Consider the following 21,311-nt stretch of genomic DNA (forward strand, 5'->3'; position numbering starts at 1 on the left):
CCAACAAATTGACCACAAAACGCAACCTTTTATATCAGGCTTTATTTAGAAACTAAAATCAGAAGGATAATACAAGTGAAGGAAAGCAGATTTGCTTTATCTGCTGCAATACTCACTTAGTGCATGATAAATAGGTTTATGCCTGCCTTCAAGTCTCAAGACAGTCGCAGCTGCTATTTTCCCTGGTGGCTGCATCTTCGCATCGAGGAGATACCAGGCTCTGGCAAATGTAGCCCATTGCTAAAGGGAAAGAGAGGTTGTACTTAGCAAAAGAAAACACTACCACACGTAAATCTACCTTCTCTAATCGGATCAACACTTTTTTTACGCTCCAAAACACTAGAAGAACTATTAATATTCAACAACACCCCCTCCAAACAACCTTTAAGGGGACGGAGAACACCGCTACACCCACTGCCGTACATGCTTCCAGTGTACTGGCGGTAACAACACTAAAGGGTCACCAGCTCTGAGGGTTTGTGTCAAAAATGACGATCTCCTGCTGCAAGCTTCCATTATGGCTAACCGAACCGTAAAATCGCTGTGGGCTATTTAACGCCCGACGCCTCTTTCCCGCTCAGTGAAGGGCCCGATTCCCCCAAGCGCAGTTCGATGCCGGCGCCCAGCCGAGCCGCCCGCAGCAGCCGCCCTGCCGCTCAGACGGCCGCACACCTACCGACCGCCACCGCCTCCTGCCAGCCAGCCCCTCCGGGGCAACACCGGGCCGCGACACGGGCGCTCCGCGGGGAGGGGAGGCCGCCCCGGCCCTCCCCTGGGGACCGGCCGCCCCCTCGTCCCGGCGCCCGCCCGCCCGCTCCCTCCCGGCCGCTCTCCGCGCCATGGCGGCCGCCGGGGCACGGCCGCACAGCCGGGCCCGAGGGGGAGAGGGCTGCGCTCACCTGGGCCGCTTTGGTGTAACTAGCCATGGCGCCCTCCCGCCGCGGCTGAGGGGAAGGGGAAGGGAAGGGGAGCCCCTTGGCCGCCGCACCGGCGGGAAGCGGAAGCGCTGCCCTGCGAGGGGCGGTGCGAGGACGGCAGCGCGGGTCGTTCGGAGCGGCGGTGGCGCTGTCCCCGTCCCCGCCCGGCCATGGATCGCTACGTCCTGCTCCTGAGCTGGGGGGAGCGCAGGGCCGAGGCTGCCGGGGCGGGCGGCCCCGGGCCCGGAGCAGGTGCCGTCGCGGGGGTGGGGGCCGGGGCGAGGGCCGGGAGCTGGAGGCCGCGCCGTGCGGGAGCCGCCTGCCGCGGGCCCGTCCGAGCTCCCTTCGGGAGGGCTTTTCTTGGCGGCCGCTGGGCGCTGGGCGAGGATCTGCGCCCGTGCAGGGTTTCCGGGATCCCTGCCTCGTTAAACACCCACCCCCCCCTTCAGACTGAAAGCCTTGAGTGATTTAAACCTTCAGAAACTTAGGGGGGGTTTGTGTTTTATTGCGACACTGCTCTGTAACTCGGCAGAGCGTGGCTGAGATGTGCGCTGTTTTAACGAGAGTTTCACAAAATTTGCCTTTTTAAACTCCTGCAAATTGCAGCTGACAGGGTTGGGGTTTTTTTAAAAACCAAACTTGTAATATTAAACTGAAATTTATACTGTATTTGGAAAAAAGCAAAACTTAACTTCTGTTATTCAGTAGTTTTAAGAAAAACTTTTTTTTTTTTTTTCAGCTGGGACTGCAACAACTCTTTATCAGTTCCTAAAAGAAAGCTGTAATTCGTCTATAAATGCAGATGTGAGCATATTCCCAGGTAAATATAATCGTGTACGGTAAGGTAAGGCAAATTTTATCAAGGAATTGGCCTAGGCACATTTTGTGATCTAGGTGACACAAGTCAGAAACTTACAGAAAGCCAGTTTCTGCAGTGTGCTCAACCTGGAGGTGGGACTGCTTCTGCTGCTACTGTTTCTGTGGAGAACCGATGTTCATTTCAGCAGCTGATGTGGTAGGAGGTGATTAAATAGACTGGACACAAGAAATGAAAGAGAAGAGTTTTGCAAAGCTGACAAATTTCAATCCAGCTTAGCAAGGAAGAGTAGGAAGGGGCTTGTTTCTCATGTCAGTGGGCAGCTTGATATTTTCATTACTCTGATGTCTGATTTTTTTGGTGGAAGCAATATTTCTTTGTTGGGTATCAATTCAGAACCCTAATCCATGAATATTTATTAAGTCATTATATCATCTTAAAATAGATTTCTGAAGATCTGGTTTAATACTTTTAGAGGTTGCGTGTTTGGCGCTTTTTTGTTTAAATAATGTTTCCTTAGTTCTTTAGTTGGTTTAGACATCTAGTGTTAAGTTCTTAAGGCTCATCTTGTCACAGCTGTCATATAATCGTGATTCATGTGGGGAAACCCCTGTAAGCTGTTAAAATTCATGAAGATGGGAATGTTTAAGCTGTTTTCAAATTAAGTGATTTTTATTGCATAGGAATGTTGCGAACTGCCTAAGCCGTATTTACGAAGGTTGTGATTTAGTTCAGGTATGATACAACTCCTGCAAATGGAGAGCAATATTGCCCAGAATGGAGAAGCAGTCAAAGATTTTCTTACTTATTAAGTCAGCAGATCAGTAATAGACACTTGCCAAGGCACTTAACTGCACCTTAGTATGTTTAGAACTTGTTTATGAAGACAAAGGGAAGTAGAACTCAAGTCATTGTGGCACGTTAAATGACTTGCATAGGGTCTTTCAACAGAGATGTTCATTATAGAAGAATAGATTGTAGTGGATTGATTATTTTAAATAATCATTTTATTTCTTTGCAGCGTGTTCCGTGGCTGGTATTCCAGGTGTAAAGAAATGGTATTTTGCCAGTCATGTTATACGCGGTTATTATCAGGTAAGACTTTTGTTTGTTTGTTTTTCAGAATGTAAGTTCCTCAACTGTCTGCCTGTCTCTAGTGGAAGTTAAAACTGTGATGTTCAAAATTCTTTTTGCTTAATTAATTCTTTGTGCTTGGTTAGTTTTGCAGTTCTGACTGGGAGGAAATAAATTTTGACACACAGGAAAATGAAGACTCTCTCCAAACAAGTATTGACGAATGCCTAGGAGCCATACAGAATTTTGAGGAAGATGACAATAACAGTAGAGAGTCGCTGTCTATGACTGAGTATGCATATTATTATTTTTGTTGGAAGTACAGTGATCTGACATTTAACAATAATAACCCGAGGGGGATCAAGAAAATTTAGCAAGTAAAAGTTATTAACAAAGCAACAGTTAACTATGAACGATCCCCCACTACTACTAAAAATAATTCTATTTTGTTTAACATAGCTTTAATTTTTTTTAGCTACAGCTGATTTTTACAGAATAACTGAACAGTTTCCTAACAGCTGATGGTTAGATACACAAAAAGAAGTTTCTTGTTTATCCGTTTTGAATCCTACTTCCAGTTTTAGTGCAGATTGTTCTGAAGTCATTTAGCCTGCTTCTGCCTCAGTAAAAGGGGAGATAAGTATACCTCATTGCCTAGGTATGTTTGGGCAGAATTCTAAAGATATAAGATACCTCAATCAACTAGTATTCATTAGTTGTAATGTTTTGTTTCTAAATGACTTTGTTTGCATTTTGTTCCAACCATGTTGCTCTTTGTTTTCAGTATCTATGATGAAGCTGCAGAAAGTCTGCATCAACTAGCTGATAAACTGCCTGCCCCAGGTAATCGCTTTTAAAAAAACCAATCTCATTTGAATTTATTTTGTTAGTTATTACTCTAAAAACTCCTGCTAGTAAAATACAAAACTTAACATGCAACCACAGGAAATTTTTATGAAAAAAATGGAAGGTGATGACATCAGGCTTACATCTGGTTTGCTAGCTGATTGCTTGTGGGTGGGAGCCAAGAAGCTATGGAGGAACATAGGTCAGGACTATCGGATTCAGATTTTGTACCCTGGAGACGCAGATCACCTGACATGTTAGGGTTACATAATGCTGCAGTTGATTTGGGATAGTAAAGGAACTGAATGCAGAAAGAATGAGAAATAGCAGTTTAGAGGTGTTAAAAGGAGGGAAATGTCATGGCGTAGTTGTACTGGAGACAACTCTGATTTGTCAGATACAGTGCTGAGAGAGGAGAAAGTTATAGTGGTGTACCTGAGGGAATGGCAAAATATTTTGTATTAATCTAAGAGAGGTAGCGAGAGATGAGCTAGAATATGTGAAAAGTCTTTTAAATCTTGCTGAAGTTGCTTGATCTTTAAGCCCATTTTAGTGCAGTCAGTGATAATCAGGACTTTTCTATTTTTAAATGACTGATCATTTACTGAATAATGGTGCTTTGAGCCATCTATAACTGTTTTTATAGGCAGAGCAATGGTGGATGTAATACTGCAGGCTGTTGAACAAGATGGACCCAAGTTAAAAGACTGCTTACCTGCTATCGGTGCCCTGAAACACCTGAGAGAATGGCACTCTGCACAAATCACTATTGCAGCAAATGACTCTAAAAGGTATGCCAGTTGTCTACAGCAAGGTCACTCTTGATTTGTGTTAGTGTGTGTCAGTCGTTTAAAATAAAAACAGCATCTTGAGCGCTTTGCATGGATATCTTGAAAATACGTAGATTTGTCTTCTGTTATTGTTTGAGGAGAGGAATTACTCATGCTGATTAATTGTAAATGCATGCCCTAACCAGAGGGGCAGGCAAAAAAGCAAGTCCTCTGAAGTTCCTGTTTCTGTGAGACTAGAAGGTAAAATATTTTCTCTTCGATCACTAGTGGCTTCAGTGTGCATATGATGTTTTGAAGTTGTGCTGTGCTACGTAATAACTTGTATTGATTGTAGTTTTCAAGTTTTTGTAAAATGAATACATAGCTGCTAGTTTTACTTTAAATACTTGTGTTACTTTTGATATTACATTTCAGAGAAGAAAAAAAGTGTCTGATTTGTCCCTTTCGAAAATAGAGTATAAATGTTCCCTTACTTCCTGACTGCTTCTGAAGAGTCCTAATGCTGAAACTATTAATTCGATTTGAAATTAAGTCCAGTAATTTTGTTACTGTCCTCCTTTGATTGACGAAAGTAGGCCATGATATGTCTCACTATAAACTACAGTGGTTTGGGTTTTTTTCCTCCCTGAGCGGTAAATTATTGTGTGGATATTAAATAACTTGGCAAGGTCTCCTTCGCTTCGCCTCTCCAACAAAAAGATACAAATTTGCTTCCTAAAATATGTGGCTGAGCTTTATCCTAAATTAATAAAACTGTTTAAAATTAAAAAGGTGAATGCTCAGTCCTTGGATAGAATGAGCAATATACCTACTGCATAGCACTTCCTGAGGTATACGGAGGAAGATAAACTTACTGCAGTGACTTCCGTGAGTGCTCATTGATACCTTCCTGTGCAGCCAGCTTCTGGCTGAATACGTTTTTCTGCTGCCTTTTACGTAGAAGGAGGCCATTTGGGCATACAGCTTCTCTGATGAAAGTTCTGTCACTTCCTTCTTCTGTTCTGCTGATGGTGCCGATTTCTCTTAGAAGACAGACTGCCAGTAGGACCCACCAATACCGGCTGTTCTCTCTGGCTGTTGTTGAACTTGGTTAATACATGTGCTGCAGTCACAGCTCTACTTGCAAGGCTAACTACAAACCATCTAGGTGGGCCAGTGATAGCCACAGTGATCACTGCCTGGCTTTGCTTCAGCTCCTAGCACACAACCTTGCTATGGTATGCCTGCAGTTTGCCATTGCCAGTCTTATTTGATGTCTGACAAAGTTCTTTGTCACATTCATGGAGCATACGAGCACCTTCCTTTACAGAGCCTGAACTAGCAATTCTAGAATATTTTTCACTTTGTGGAATATAAAACTATATTTGACTTTCTTAACATACACAAGACTATTCAGTGCTAAGAGATAATAGGTAGATTCAGTCACATGGGACTGCATGTTAATTTGTAATACTATATTTGGTAAGATTAATTCTTCCTTATTTTTACAGCAGCTGGCAAAAGATTGCAGACTATCTCTCAGCAGACTTTGTATCTTCAGATAATGTCATGAATATTATTGATTTAAAAGAACTCTGGAGAGGAAAGATTCAGATATGGGAAAGAAAGGTAAAACAACTTTTTTTTAGCTATGGTTATTTTTTCAAGGCACCTGTGTACATCATTTAAAGCATGTAGTGTACAGTGCATTTTATGCTTTAAGCCAAATTTGGTTTTGCCAAAGTAATTCCAAGAGGTAATGCACAACATATCTGGGTGAGTGGGGGAACAACCTGCTTTTTGGCATGATGAAAGGATGAGATCAAGGCATCAAGATTGAATTTCAGAAATCCAGATGCTCTTCTCTGAAATATTTGCCTTAGAACTGCTTGTTCAAAATTAGATTGTTTTGTATCTGTCACAAATCATTAACACATGACTCTACAAGTCATGGTTGCAAGCACATGTCTAATGTTTCTGCAAAGACCGGTAGCTTTGTGATTGTGAAAGACAGTGTTTACATTTTCAGCATTAAGGTTTTGGATATAGTAGTTGGTTATCTGAGTTTAATATTTGTACCTAGTTTTACAGGTCTGCTGGAAACAAATAGACTAATTGTTTAAAATAGTAATACACGTAACGGGCTGGAGAGAAATAATTTTTCTCTCTCTTTTGATACGTTTTTTGTCCCTTCCCCCTCCCCTCCCCAGTTTGGATCAGAAGTTAGCTTTCCAGAATTCTGTATGAAGAGCACTTCAGTAAAGACATTCAGCACTCCACATTTCAGTTCTCACTTTGCTGTTAAAAAAGAGCAACAATCCAGGAATACAGATGCTTTGCCAGAGGTAAGTATTCTTGATCTTTCTTTGAGCCACTAGAATTCATCTGTTTTAGTTTCCTAAGAAAATTAGTAATTGGGGAAACATTAGTCAGAACTGAAAATTAAACATAAAAGTAATGATTGCATAAGATTGAGGAATACTTCTTTTGTTCATGTGTGTTCTCAAAACAGGGCCTTAAAAGTTCATCCGTTTGTTCTTAGGAATGTGATACCAAAATTTTTTTCAAGTAGAAATTGAGGCTTCGTTCAATCTTAATACTCAAAATATGTAATGTATTTAGTAATTCTGTATTTATCTAACCTTTTCTACTTCATTTTAGAAGTTTGGTTTATTTTTGTTTTGTTTTGGTTTTTTTTAAATACTGTTGCTGTTTCATGTCTTCCACATGAAGGTGGAAAGTAGGTACTCAGTGGAAACTCCAGAATCTTATTTGTTGATGAAAGCAAAAATGAGTGTTTATGAAAACCAGTATCAGTTAAGAGATTGTTATTGTAATTGTTAAAACACGTACATTTTGGATTGCGTTCATCTGTTACTGGTAGATCTTATTTTTCTTTGAATTTGGATAAGAGTTACAACTCACTTGATGCATGTGGTTGACGTCCTAGAAAGTAAATTTTATTAAACAGAATTATTTTTTGTATCGTTATGGTATTGTGAAATGTTTTTCTCTTTCTATTGCTTTATACTTTTCAGGTGTTCTTGTAAGGCAAGTGCCTCCAGGCAAGCACTTGAGGAAGTTCTACTGAGATAACATCATATGTAGTGTTAAGATTATTTGATTTGATCTCTTTTTTTTCAGATTTTTCATTACTATGGTCCTGCACTAGAATTTTTACAGATGGTGGTGCTCTCTGATCTACCTTCCTTTTTTATATCGGATCTGGAATTCGAGCTGTATCCTTTTTCAAGGAACTAAACTACTACTGATAATGGTCTGTAGCAGAAAGAAAACAATCAGGATCTACCCATGCAAGCAACACATGAGGATTGACAAGGGCTCATTCCATTCTAGCTTACCAAAATAGTCACAGTGATTCTTCACAACTGTTTTTTTTTAATTTTGAGATTTAAATTACACTAACAATAACCAGCTGTTTCTGATGTTATTGCACATACACTTTGTTGATGTATATGCTATTTGTTGGTAAAGAATAGAGAAATATTTGCTGCTGTGTAAGTTTAAAAAAAAAAACCCGAAGCCTGACTTATTAATGCGTATAGTGCTTTACAATATAGAAACATCTTTCTACAAATCATGTTTTTATTGTGTAGGTGCAAAATCTGTGGCAAGGTATAGCAGAGGAGTTTTCTCTTGAGTTGTGTGTGCTGCAGAGATCTCAAGGTGTCTTCCTGTTGGTTTTAAATTTATGTACTTCTGGTACTAGTCTTGATGTAACAATGGTAGCCTAGGCTGTATAAGCCTGCCAGGATTTTTAATATATAAATATCTGTTTATGCCTGCCTGTATTAAAGATGTCAGTGGTGTATTTCATCATCATAACATTTCCAAGTGTGCAACTTTGCCTGGCAAGGTGAGTTTCCTATATTTTGTGGTACTGGAGTAACAGGTATTGGACATTTGCAGTCCTTATTTGAAATATGATGGTAACGTGATTTGTAAAACAGAGATGCATCCAGTCCTTTGTGAAGATGAGGTTCCTTAACCTGTTCTATTCAGGAGCCTGGCAAGGAAGAGTATCAAGGAGACCTCCGTGCTGCTTTTGGACCAGATTTCTTCTCTCTCTGGGGAGGTAAAACCTTTTTATTTAGGTAGTAGAAAAATTAAGATATGTATATGGCTCTTAAAAGATACGAGATTAGTATTTTTAAACATAGTCTCTGTGTAAGCTCCTTCAGTATTTAGTTGTAAAGGAAATTTGGGGTTCAAAGTTGCATGCTATACAGGTCCTGACAATTTGTAAGCCCACTGAACATTTTACTCTTTACCTTAGCTAAGTTTCTGTCTCCTAAAACACTTTGTAACTTTTAGCTCTACCCTGACAGATAATTTCTGTGCTGTCATAATTCAACTTTTTTTTTAGCAAAAAGCAGGCATGTGTGCAGCCTACAAAATGTATCTAGCTAGTCTGAAGTGGTAAGCTTTTTTTATTTTGCATGTGCATGTTCTGCTTTTCCATTCTGATTATGGATAAAAAGAGCTCTTGAAACATTTACAAGCCTGCTCTGTTTTCTCCCCCGCCCCCCCCCCCCCTTGTAATGTTAGTATGATTATTCATAGCCACAGTATTAGTTTGAAGATGTTTTTCCTGAATGTTTAAGGTGATGTATGCTTGTTTAGGAAAGTGGAGGATTTTTAGTGTTTATAAAATAAATCTATGCCAATCAAAACAGAACCTGCAATGTGAAAATGCTGATACAGTTACAATGAATAACTTATGTTCTTTATTTACTGTGGAGGTGCTATTCCATTGTCAGGCTGTATGGTTCATCTTCAGCTTGTTATTCATGTTTTTAGAAACTTTTCTTCCCCTGCCGCTCTATCTGCATTACGCTTAGCCAGAAAATAAGTCCTTTTTCTAATGTTGTACCAAAAATATCTTTTGGAGTAGTTTTATATGGGTAAATTTCCCAGGTAATTTTTGTTTTACATGAGGATACTGAACATTTGGTCAGTATCTTTTACAATCTAAGAGCTGGCGTTTCTAGTAGTTCTTTTAAAGAAAAAGCCTAAACAGTTAAAACACATTCTCAGGCTGCTTTTTAGAGGCTGCACATGTTGAATTGAATGTGTTTTCAAAACAACAATTTCTTGTAGGGTTTTTTTTCAGTCTATTACTGGAAATATTATGCATCTGTAGGCTTTTCTAATAGTTGTAAAAGCATTGCTTTATTCCTTGAGTATTCAAATACTTGCGCATTTCTTTCTATTAGTGCTTATTGGCCTGAAATTTATGTACAGACACAAACGTATTCCAGTATCTGATTAACTGAAAAGGACAGTATGTAGGGAGGAAAAAACTACATGTTTTTCAAGGGAATGCCAAGTCACTGATGCCAACTATATCTTTGAATTCTCTTTTCGTTCTGGATACTAGTCTACAGAAGTGTTTTTAGCCAGATTATTGGAAGAGTTATAAGAGATAACAAATACCTTTTTATGTATGAAATAGAAATTCAGCAGTTAATGATCTCTCAACTGGAGCAAAAAATAAGCCAAATTTTTACAGCTTCTGTGTCAAATGCTGTTCCATCTCAATTGATGTGAATAACAGAAGTGTTACGTAAAGAAAAGATGTTTTTCTTCAATTGAAGTACATATGAAAAAATGCCAAATCAGTAGCTGAAAGATGAAATGTAAAACAGGTTTCGGTAATATTGCACGTATTGTATTTGCTCTCATTATTTAGGTGGGAGCTTTATTTACATTGCCATGTAATGTAAGCAGTGTAGTGATCCCATCCCCTGCCCAGCTGAGTACCAAGAAATGGAAGGAATATATGGCTAGGAAACCCAAGGTGATTACTGGTAGGTAAAAGGAAGATGACTTCAGGTATATTTTTGTTGGCTTTTTATCTATATGTGTATGTATGTATGTGTATATGTGTACGTATATATATGTATTGTATGTATGGTGGGGTTTTTCTCTACATTTGAGATGCACTTTTTTTCTCTCCCATGAAATTAAGTCAGTGATTTTAATCAAAAGGTTTTGGTTAATGTGAGTTCAGCTACGCAGACTTGTAGAGGACAATAGATAACAACATCATGGCAAGCTTTAGGGAAACAAGACATCTCCTTTAAACCATTTCTGTGTCCTATCTGTCAGCTAAGATCCAGCTTCCACACTCCCTTCTAAGGTGATTGTACAATCCATGGGCAAAGAGGTTTGCTTCTGCAGATGGAAATCCAGTGTGCTTCACTTAGGTGTTCCCTTCTCACTTGAGCACTTCCAGAGGTTCTTCAGTGCACGTGCATTTGATTTCAGCCTCTTCCCAGGAAAATACAGAACATCAGGAGCACTGGATGCTTTCATGCACCTGAAAGCCAGTGTGCTTAAGTAGCAATTGAGAATGTGCTCCTTCTTCCTTATGGAGCTGTACCAATGGCAGCTGACTCCTCCAGTGTGCCAACGCTCGGGAATTCGCTTCAGAGAGATCAGAATCTGTGCAGATCAAGACTGGGCAGAGTTTCTCAGTCAGGCAGTATATATGCCCTGCAAGTGGAGGCACTGTACAAGTAGTGACTGAGGTTTGTGGGGATGTCAAAACATCAGGAGCTTGGTGATAGCCCTGTGCTTAACGTACTTACCTAGGACAGGATAAGATGTAGGCTTCTGCCTTCTTATATGGGTTTGTTGTTTATACAGTGGTCTAATGGATAATTCATGCAGATTCCAAGGAACAGTGACTTCTGTTGCCAACTGAAGACAGTGTTTGTAAACAAGTACGCAGATGAAGATAACTGATACGCTTTCAGGTTTTGGGATAGGCAAGAAATTGAGAGTAATTAGGAAGAGCTGCGTAACAGGGCAAGAAGCTTAATTCCATGGAGTGGGTGCTGTCAGTATATAGATTTAAAATGATCTGCGTGTTTGGAGCTGGTAGAGCAGAGAGGATGTGATTATAGAGCTGGTAGCAGCAGCAGCAGCATTTCTGCTGCATTGGAGAGATACTACCGATGCAGTCAAATGAGTACAAGATGCCCAATGTCTGCAAGATCTTTTTTGTCCTGTGCTCCAGTGGAAGGGTTTTGTACAAGTTTTAGCTAGAATGTGATCGGTAATACACAAGAGGTTCTTATTAGGCTTCTTGAGCAAAATTCAGAATAGGAGAAGTGTGGCCGTTTAAACGTATTTGCTTATTTAGTTGAAAACTATTTATTTTTTAGTGGCTACCGCTAATCTGACCATATTAAGGATTTGCAAATCCTTAGTCTTTTCAATCTGTGGGAAGGTGTAATTCTTTGAATTGGTAGTTCTCAAATACTAATTAAGATTAAAATGAGAAATAAAAGCTTTACCGTGAGGAATCAGCTTTGAAATGCCAAGATAAACTGGAAATAGAAAATATTTCAAATGACTAGGGGGAACAGGGGACAGGACAGTAGTGAAAATGTGTCTGGAATCTTTTTTTCTTTCTTGTTCTCATCTTTCTTTTTTTCCATGGATATATGTATTGAGGTAGTGGGATTTCCCTTCTCTTCCCTTCCCCCTCCAACTTCAACTTTTCAAGAAACACTGGAATACTTTATTATGAATTTTTGATAGTAAAAAATATACTAATAAATGTCAAGTTCTTGAGTTATTTATTGAGACAGTACTGCAAATATCTTAAAGTCAGTGATTTGACTTTTAAAACTTAGTACATCAAGAAGTATTCATTCTCTCAATTTCTACATCTACCAAGGTGCTATAAAATGTTTTCTGTTTGAAAAGACAGCAAACTCATCTTTTCACTGTTCCTATCAAATCTTACATTAATTTATTTTCAAAACTGCACACTGTATGCCAGTGTTTAAAATAGAATGTGTTTGTCTCACTCAGGCTATACACATGTGTAAAGCAGTGAGTGAAACTTGTTAATGAATGAATAATGCAGCTTCCTTGGGAAGAGTGTGTACAGTATTTCCTTTTCCTCTGCGGGTACATGTTCTTCCAGTGACCACTAACCGTTGTTTCAGTCCACGTATGCAAAAATGCCTGGTTTTCCCTAGCAGAACAGACCCTTCTCTAGCCATTACGTATGGAGCACGCTGTTTGCCGAACTCGTCATTGTTTCATGGTAGAAATGTCACTTTGCCAGTTCAAGGCTTGCCTTTTACTAAGACCAGTTAAAGAACTTCTCTTGGTTGGTGGTTGGTGTTTCCAGATGTGCTTTGAAGCCAGCAGCGTAGTCCAGCACATCTTTGCTGCTGTAGCTCTTCAGTGGGTAGCTTTTCCAGGGGTGAATGTCAGCTGTACTTGGTGTGTCTCCTGGAAAGATGTTAGTAAGATTTCTCACCCAACAGAAGAGAGCAAGTGAAAGAATGTTGATGGTGGACTGTAGCTTGTTCTAAAGCTGTTTCCCTGAGGGTATTTCACAGTTACGTCCTGGTGTTTTTTAAGTTCCAGAAATTGAACTGAAAGGAGAATCTTGCCGATATTATTTCTTACTACAAGGCAACGGCTCTGGAGGATGTAAAGCAACCTTGATTCATTCAGCTAGCCAGGTCAATGGTATGGCCACTCTTGCTGCAGTAAATGGAAAGCTAAAAACAAAAGCAGAAGAAACAGAGACAAGTAAGAGTTATTACTTACTTATTTAGGAGTATCTGAATGCAGACAAATGCTACTAAAATGTATATGTTCTTTCTATTCATTCCACTCTGTTAAAAGGGAGAAAACAAGGAATATTACAATTTGATGAATGTCTCTATTCTTTCAGCAATATTTTTTCAAACTGTTAAAAATATAAGATGACCCTATTTATTCACACAATTTACTACTACCATATATTTTAAATTGACTGCATAAAGTTGTAGTCAGCCATTTCTCATAACTGATTAGTTGTAAAATAACTGATTAGTTGTAAATGTTTTAAAGTACAAGGACATCCAGGTAATATTTAATGCAAATCAAATTTGCAAAACCTAAAAGTTTAAGAAGATGTGTTGTTGGTGTTAAAGACTGACTAGCCCATGCCTAAAATCTAGGCAATTATCTATTGACAAGCCTGTTTCACTGATGATTTAGAACAAAAACTGCAGGGCCACCAGGCGAGTTGAATTTCATGGTCATGGCTTCAGTTACTTTGCAGATGTCCATATTACTGCAGAGTCGTTTGGGTATGAGCTAGCGCTGCTGTCATAGCTGCTCCACTGGGTAAGAGCATGCACGTAGGCACGTATCTTGGAGTAGTTGTCCTGTTACAGCTACGCATACTAGATAACTCTGCTAAGTCGTGTATTTGCTCTCAGTAACGCTGACAAAGAAGAGCACAGTGACCTGCTTCTTACCCACTTATTTCCTTATTATTGAAATAAATCTGTGTGCAGAATGATTGACTGCTTACCATTTGTCCTAATTAAAATCCCATTAGTACTGTGTCAGAAGACTGAAAGTCCTTGACCATATGTTGGGAGAAAACTTTTCTTTCCTGGTATCAAACTTAGGATCTTTTTACCTTCTTTAAATGTCAGTCATGTTAATTGTGTTGTCATTGTGTTGGTTTTGTACAGAAATTAAAAAATACTGGTCAGACATCTATTTCGAGTTATCCCCCTGGTGATTAATTGTATTTAACTTTCTTTTTTCTTTTTTTTAATGGTTATCCATATTGGAAAATCTGGTTGTTTCCTTTGAATATGAAATTTGTATGTCTGCTATGTTTATGTCTTTTAAGAAGTAATGACTTAGTCTCTCCAGAGTCCTATGAGGGAATCTTAATAAATTTCTCCTAATCTGTACAGGCTTTGATATTGCAGACTTCATGAAGTGTCTGCCACGTTTTTGTGGAAAGGAGATTGTACAGAGGGAAAAGAAACTGCGTCATCTGGAAGTGTTTGCCTTGAAGGAGTATCTCAGTAAGTAATGGCAGAGCACTGGTAGTTCTCAAACTACTATTTAAAAGGTCTTTATTTCAAAATTATTGTGGTGGCTCACCTTCCAAAACCAGGGTGAGTTGATCACTTTGTGAAGAAAAAAGTGGAACTTTATAAAGAAACTTTGTGTAGTATATCCATGATTGTGTGGCAAATAATGACCTTAAGTTTGTGGGTGTTTTGCACTAATACTCTGAATGTTTGAGCGTAGTTCTGGAATAATTCTGTGGTAATTAACTTTTTCTCTGCCTTTTTTTTAATGCTTTTTTTCCTGAAAACTCTTAATGCTGAATGTGCCTTCTATAAAATAAGCGTTCTGTTTTGGCGTTTCCAGGGTTCTTGTTTGTTTTGTTTTGTTTTTTTTATTCTTTCTTGCAAAAGTCTTAAACAGCAGAGGAGAAGTATGCATTGTTACATTTATCATGAGACGTCATTCATAATAATAACCGAAAAGTCATTGTCTGTAGATTTTCGTGACTTTGTAGAGAAGTTCATTTGACTGTCCTGATTTTTTCTAAGTCCATTGCTCAAAGAGACTCAATTAAAAAAAAATGCTTCTAAGAGATTGGCTAGATTATTGAAAATGGCATACTGTGAAGATAATTTAAGTGTGTTATCATTAACAGAATACCAGCTTAAGGAAAATAAAAGATTTCTGCTAATAGTCTTGTCTTCCACCCCCGACCCCTGCCAACTTGAAGTCATTCTCAGATTCCTGCCTACTTTAACTCTGAGCTTGGCGCTGCTTTAGAGCTTGTGTTTTAGTTTGACGGGGTCACCCGTTTCCACTAGGATGAAGACTGAATAGGAGCAGTTGGGATTTGCTAGTCGTCCTAAATCATGTCAGAATTACCTGACCCTTGATATTCTGACCAGAGAGTCCAGACCAGGCTGCCAGTTATAGTGGAGCCACACTCCTGCAACAGCAGTTAAATTGATGGGTGGAAGGCTCAGCAGACTGGAGCTTTTCATGTTTAGGCTCAGCAAGTCCAGATGGTTGTCTCTGGGGGATTCAAACCCGGATATCCTCACAAATGCACATAAATTAAAGGACTGTAAAACATGTGATTTCAGCTTTTCTCACTGCTAGGTTTTTTCAGTTGCCTGTGGAATAAACCACCCTTGCTCAAGGGCACGATAGTAAATGTCAAATTAACTTACTTGTGTAAATGTCAAATTAACTTACTGGTGTTCTTGTTTTGGGGTGGGGATTTTCTTGTTTCATTGACTCTTAGCAGGCTCCAGTTACTGTTTGTTACCTATCAGGTTCAGTCGCTTGCTTTCTTTTTCCTTTTATAGAGAGAAAGGAATTGACCGAGCAGCCTCCAGTTATTTCTGCTGATGAGTTCAAGAACTTGTTAGAACTTACAAGGGAATATTTTTTGGGCCTGTGTGACACTAGGCTTCCTAAACCTGTTCTACAGAAAGTTGCCAGTAAAACTAGGTCAGGCACTGTGACTTCTGGTAAGTATTATTTAAAAAATACACTGCTTATTCTCTTTTGATGTATTTTCACACCTGTTGTCAATTTTTTACTAAAAGGAGGAGAGTCTTTTACCAGAAAAGAGAAAAATAGAAGGAAAAGTAAAGTAGCTTTCTAGGGTTTTTTGCAAACTGAAATTACCCTCACAGTAACGATTTCCTTTCTTTTCCTTGACAAAAAAATTATGCAGAAAATGTTTCTGATCACAGCACCGGGCAGATGTGGCTTATATTTATGTACTTATATGTAAAGGAATATATATATATATATATATATAAAAAAAATAAAGGAGTTTATATATATATGTATCTATTTCTTTAAAGAATAAGGTTAATTATTTCTACTCAGCGTTATCCACCATATATTTCTTGCAGAATCTGATTTAATGGAGCAAAATCCATTGGAGTGGCCAGAAAGACATGTTCTTCAGAATTTGGAAAACTTTGAAAAAAACAAACAAAAAATGAGGTAATGGTTAAATACTGGAGGTTTGCTTTGTAGTGGCCATTGAACGTCACTCTAGGATGTGTGTATGGAACTGTGAATGTTGATCGCCGTTCTGTAAACTCTTTTCAAATATGTTGATGATATTTCAGAGGACCATTGCCTAAGGCTAAAACTAAGTTTCTGTCAATTTCCAAAGGTGTATTTTCTTGGTGTTTAAAGTAGTATTCTTTTGATCTTTATTAACAAAAGGCAACTGAAAGTTAGCTAAACCTAAGTGTTCCAAAACTCAATTACCAAATTGGCACTACTAGAAAATAGTAGCCATAGCAGAAAACCATACAAAAGCTTTTTTTTTTTCCCTCCCAACATGTCCTGGGGCATAAATAATAAAGATAGTACAGCAGTTTTTGTCAGCATGTATGGTGTGTTTCTAATCTCTTATTTCCTAAATAGTCAGTACTTAATATCAGGTCTTGAGTAACTATTACGTAGAAGATCCTATTGGTTTTATGTTTGAAATTTATATTTAGTTTTGTTTTTCCTTCAGTGCTGTTTAAGTGAGATCTTTGTGTCACTTAATGCAGCCTATTGATTTCCGTTTAGCTCTCACTTTATATAGAGACTTAATGATTTTTGCTGGGTCTTAACATTTTTGCTGACAGACCTGTAGAGCCAGGTGTCCAACAGCCTTTTCCTTAGTCACTTCCATCCCATTTCTGTCTTTCAAACACGATAGTTGGTCATGGCCTACATTGGAGTTCTGCATGTCAGAAATTCTCACATTAGATCTCTGCTTTCTCATGGGTGGTACTATTATTATTATTATTGGCTTTTGTTTCTCAAACAGGTAAAGTTCTTCCTTCTAATTAGCTTTTGAAAATCTTCCTGGAGGCCCTTTTTGTTTCACCGGCAGTTAATGTTCGTTTCATTGTATTCTGAACTGGTGATCTTCTGCTTCTCCTGAATCATTGTACAGCATGTTGCTTAACCGTAGAAAAGAGAGGACTTTGCTATACTTGATTGAGGACACTTAAAAAAAAAAAAAAGTGGAGAGTTGCACGTAGTAGTGGCTTTATGGTTCCTTTGCTACATATTGTACAGCTCTTTTTTGGTTTTGGTGCTTGTTTTGGTGTTTTTGTTTTTGTTTTTGTTTTCAGAATGGGAATTAATTTTTGATCCTACAGGTCCATAAATGGAAATAGAGTAATACTCTTCCCATGTTGTATGTCATAATTAAGCTCTAAAATCTTGAAGAAATTACTTTTTTCAGTAGGATGGTAGAGAATTTGCATCAAATATCAAATATACTTTATCATGAACATCTGTGTAAGTGTTCTCAAGGAGCAACCTTGTTCATTTTACTTTGGAAATATGTTTAATTGCTCCAGATGAGCAGTGATTTTTTTGTTTGTTTGTTTTCTAATACAATGAGGTTACTACATTGAAAAGGAAAATATCTTACATTGGTCTCTTTTTTTACTTTTCCTCTTTTCAGAGTTTCTATGTTTGCGCATTCATCTGAGCAGTTGCTGGGACATAAAGATAGCCAGCGGGAGTCATTGACATTGCTCGATGCTAAAGAATTACTGAAATATTTCACACCAGAAGGGTTACCAGTTGGTGATCTTCAGCCACTACAAATCCCCAAACGGTATGAATCCAGCATATTATAACCACTGAAGCCCATACTCAGAACTGATGTAGGGGAATATGAGTAATGACTAAGAGTCTCGGAGCGGCTTAACTGGATTTGAGTTTGTAACTTGCGACATCCTTGCATCACGTGCCTGCTGGTGAAATCAACTGTTATGGTCCTCCGGTCAGTCTTGCTATTCAGTTCTTTCAGAATCTGAAATGGCTGGAGGCCATCATGTTGGTCCTCTGCATTTAAATAACAAAACAATCACCTGATGCACCAAAGTGTCGTGGTAGACCTTTGCCATGGCTATGCTACGAGCTGCCACCACCATACGTGTCCATTTCCAAGAGAGTATTGCTTGCAAAGCAGAAACTACTGTGGCAGAACTTGAATTTTATTGGTGTGATTTCTCTCATTCAGTGGAGGCAAGACTGGGTGGGAAGACAAAAGTGTGAAAAAGGCAATAGCTGAGCCTGGTTTGAGTGTTTGTCTCGCGTCATGCTGACCCCAGCTATATGCTTACGTGGTGAAGCGCTCCTCAGAGGAACCTTGTCTACTCTGACTGCTTTGCAAGTATTCATCCTTAGTGTGATAGTAACTGTTACTGTATTAACCACTGCTTTTTCAGCAGGAAGGTTGATACAAGGAATTAATGGAGTAATTTTCAGGATCTGAACATCTGTCCGAGTTCAGGCCAATGTACTTAAGAGTCAGATAGTGTTTGTAGAAGCAAAGCCTATACTACCTGTGCTGTGTGTCACAGACTGCTAGGTGAGCAAGACAGTCTTTACAGTCCCTAGAGTTACATTTGTTGACCTTTTTAGTGTTGAATAATAGAAGGTATAATGGAATTATTGGATACAGCCCTTGATCCTTCTTTAAACTTCTTTATATGTAATAAATTAAGAGAGCTTGTGAGAAGGAAAGGTTCTGTAGGATTTTGGAGACTTCATAAAATACTTATTGGAGTTTTGAAACTACCTAAAGATGTTCTGAGCAGAGAATTGAAACAAGTTAGAAAATAGGCAGTGAAGATTGAGAGTCTTCTGCAGAGTTGTTAGTTAATGACTGCAGATGATTTAGGATTTTGGTTATAATGCAGAATATTTTCGTTCCAGTTAGTTGCGTGGGAAAGAAGTGAATCATTTGTTCACTACAGAAGTTGTTCTTTTAATCCGTGATTTTTCAAAAGCCTCCAGAGAAGCTTTATAGCATAGGATACTTTGATTCTCTTGAGTTGCTTTGAGCTACAGCTGAGTGAGGTCTGATTTTGAGGAGTTTTGCCCCGGTGTGCTTGCACTTCTGCCAGTTACTATGAGAAAGTATGATGATGAAACCTTTGCTTTGTAGTACATTACTGTAATGTGGGTCTCTCAAATAATACTTAGAGGTCTTGGATATCTAAGGGAAGTATGACGCCAAAATCAAGATCCTAGATAATAAAGCAAATTAAGTGTGTTTTGCTTGGAGGGTACAAGTTGTGCCAATGACTTATACTGTATGTCTGTATTCTGCTTGGTCCCAAAAGAAACCAGAAAACCTGTGAAAATCAATAGCTAGATTGTTGTCTGGGAGATGGTGAACCATTCCCTTGCCGACATACCAGACTGCTGTTGCTATTGTGCCCAGCAGAACTCTGGACTTGGAGCTGCTCGCCCCCTTGGCAGGTGCTCGGACTAGATTCTCTGGAATAATTAGCAGCTTTGCACAGTAGACATTCAAGCACACTGACTACAGTCCCAAAGATTTACCTGATCAACAGAAGGACGAGATTTTATGAGACTGGTGAATTAAAGGTGTTTTCACTTGTTTTCCATGTTTGAGCTTAAACAGAGGCTTGATAGATCAGAGTTTTGGCTGACAGTCTGTCTAAATGACCATTTTGCTAGATTCCTTATCGCATCTTTCCCAGATGTTTTTCCCCAGATAATTTTTCCAGTGGTAATGGTGCAGAGACACTCTATGTGAATAAAACTTGAAGCATCGTTTAAGTTTCAGATCCTGCTACATCTTGCCTTCATCTCTTCCCTTCTTTAGAGATAAATGGGGTATGACTTTACAGGGTATGCTGGCAGCACGCTCTTTCTGTCAGTCTTGCTATGGCTTATTCTGTTGAAATACTTTGGAATACATTCATGATTTAGTTGCAGAGAGTTACTAGCTAGAATTCAAATATCACAGGAGACAACTTGAAGCTAAAGGGAAGGAATTCACTGATTATAGCACCGGACTGAGAAATGGGAGGTCAGTTCCCAGTTGCTTTCAGTTCATTCTACTACTCAGGTGTCCCATTGTGAAATGGGGTGATAGTTGGCTGCTTTTATTGATAAATTATTCAGAGCAGTGACCTCTAAGCTGGTTGAAATGTCTAAGAGCTTCTGTAATAATAATAGCTCAGTAGGTATTAGGTAGTTGACCTTAATTCCTACTTCAATAAAGTTTTAATTATCCATTGATGCTGTAGCCCAGGGCCTTAGCTACAAGACGTGCTGGTTTGGTCTTCCTATGTCATGGCATTTGTTTCTGACTTCCGGAAGTATAATTTATCCTGACTGTGACTAGTTAAAATAGATCTCTATTTTTTTCCTTTCAGTGAAAATGCATTCCTTTTGACACCAGAGCTTAGTCCTCGAAAACTCAGAGGTTTGCCTTTTGAAAAAGCTGCTGGATGCCATTATCATGGACTTGAGTAAGTTTCCTGGCTTCTTTTCCCAAAATTGTTTTTCAGCTTCTGGTCGAGGTATAATTCGAAACATTTTTAGCAACGTAACATTAGTTATGGAAAACTTTGTGTATCCTTTTTCTTCTTTGGAACAACTTTACATATGCCACCTCTCCCTTTCTTATCTTTATTTTATTCACTCGTTTAAGTTACAACACTCCTGCCTTGATGGTAATGTAAAAACATTTAAGGTTTTTTTCTAAGTTGTACTGCTGTAGCTATTCTTGGTGTCTGAAAATTGAACTCAGAATTAGAAGTGGCTAGAGGAAGAGGGTTTGTTAGTACATATGAAGTCCCTGGAGCAGCATGAGTGAACTACATACATAGTTTCTACTTGGCTACTAAACTGTAGGCACTTTCACACTAATAGTCACGAGGCTTGAGATCTGCTGCAAAGCTACCTGTATGCTCAGGAAACCTGAAAACACCATCAGCAGGCAAGTGTTAGTGGTAAGAATGTTCAAAAGGATCGATATGGTTAGGACTTACAGCATCAATTGACAAGGGAAGAGCAACTGATGTCGTGCATCTGGCCTTGTGCAAAGCCTTTCATACTGTCCCGCATGACGTCCTGGTCTCCTAATTGCAAAGACATGGATTTGACAGATGGACCATTTTGTGGATAAGGAATTGTCTGGAAGGTCACACCCAAAGAGTTGCAATAAATGGCTCGATGTCTGAGTGGAGACCAGTGACAAGTGGTGTTCTTCAG

At 39.0% G+C, this 21,311-nt stretch overlaps 2 protein-coding genes across 2 annotated transcripts in view; one reads left to right on the plus strand and one right to left on the minus strand.

Moving 5' to 3' along the window:
• MRPL13 (mitochondrial ribosomal protein L13) overlaps window positions 1-979 on the minus strand; it is a 36,743-nt gene extending 35,764 nt beyond the window's left edge. Inside the window, exons 1-2 of the mRNA XM_086465742.1 lie at window positions 900-979; window positions 117-240 (exon numbers count right to left, since the gene is read on the minus strand). Coding sequence (XP_086321868.1) covers window positions 117-240; window positions 900-926 — 151 coding nt within the window. The 5' untranslated portion in view covers window positions 927-979. The remainder of the gene's footprint in view (window positions 1-116; window positions 241-899) is intronic.
• Window positions 980-1,087: 108 nt separating this feature from the next.
• MTBP (MDM2 binding protein) overlaps window positions 1,088-21,311 on the plus strand; it is a 30,374-nt gene continuing 10,150 nt past the window's right edge. The window contains exons 1-17 of the mRNA XM_086465643.1: window positions 1,088-1,169; window positions 1,657-1,737; window positions 2,756-2,829; window positions 2,955-3,100; window positions 3,593-3,651; window positions 4,301-4,445; window positions 5,936-6,053; window positions 6,635-6,769; window positions 7,569-7,663; window positions 8,448-8,520; window positions 10,138-10,255; window positions 12,834-13,007; window positions 14,177-14,290; window positions 15,608-15,772; window positions 16,166-16,259; window positions 17,734-17,889; window positions 20,471-20,566. Coding sequence (XP_086321769.1) covers window positions 1,088-1,169; window positions 1,657-1,737; window positions 2,756-2,829; window positions 2,955-3,100; window positions 3,593-3,651; window positions 4,301-4,445; window positions 5,936-6,053; window positions 6,635-6,769; window positions 7,569-7,663; window positions 8,448-8,520; window positions 10,138-10,255; window positions 12,834-13,007; window positions 14,177-14,290; window positions 15,608-15,772; window positions 16,166-16,259; window positions 17,734-17,889; window positions 20,471-20,566 — 1,925 coding nt within the window. The remainder of the gene's footprint in view (window positions 1,170-1,656; window positions 1,738-2,755; window positions 2,830-2,954; window positions 3,101-3,592; window positions 3,652-4,300; window positions 4,446-5,935; window positions 6,054-6,634; window positions 6,770-7,568; window positions 7,664-8,447; window positions 8,521-10,137; window positions 10,256-12,833; window positions 13,008-14,176; window positions 14,291-15,607; window positions 15,773-16,165; window positions 16,260-17,733; window positions 17,890-20,470; window positions 20,567-21,311) is intronic.

The sequence above is a fragment of the Leptosomus discolor genome, chromosome 5 (assembly GCF_034619465.1).
Source record: "Leptosomus discolor isolate bLepDis1 chromosome 5, bLepDis1.hap2, whole genome shotgun sequence".
Taxonomy (NCBI): domain Eukaryota; kingdom Metazoa; phylum Chordata; class Aves; order Leptosomiformes; family Leptosomidae; genus Leptosomus; species Leptosomus discolor.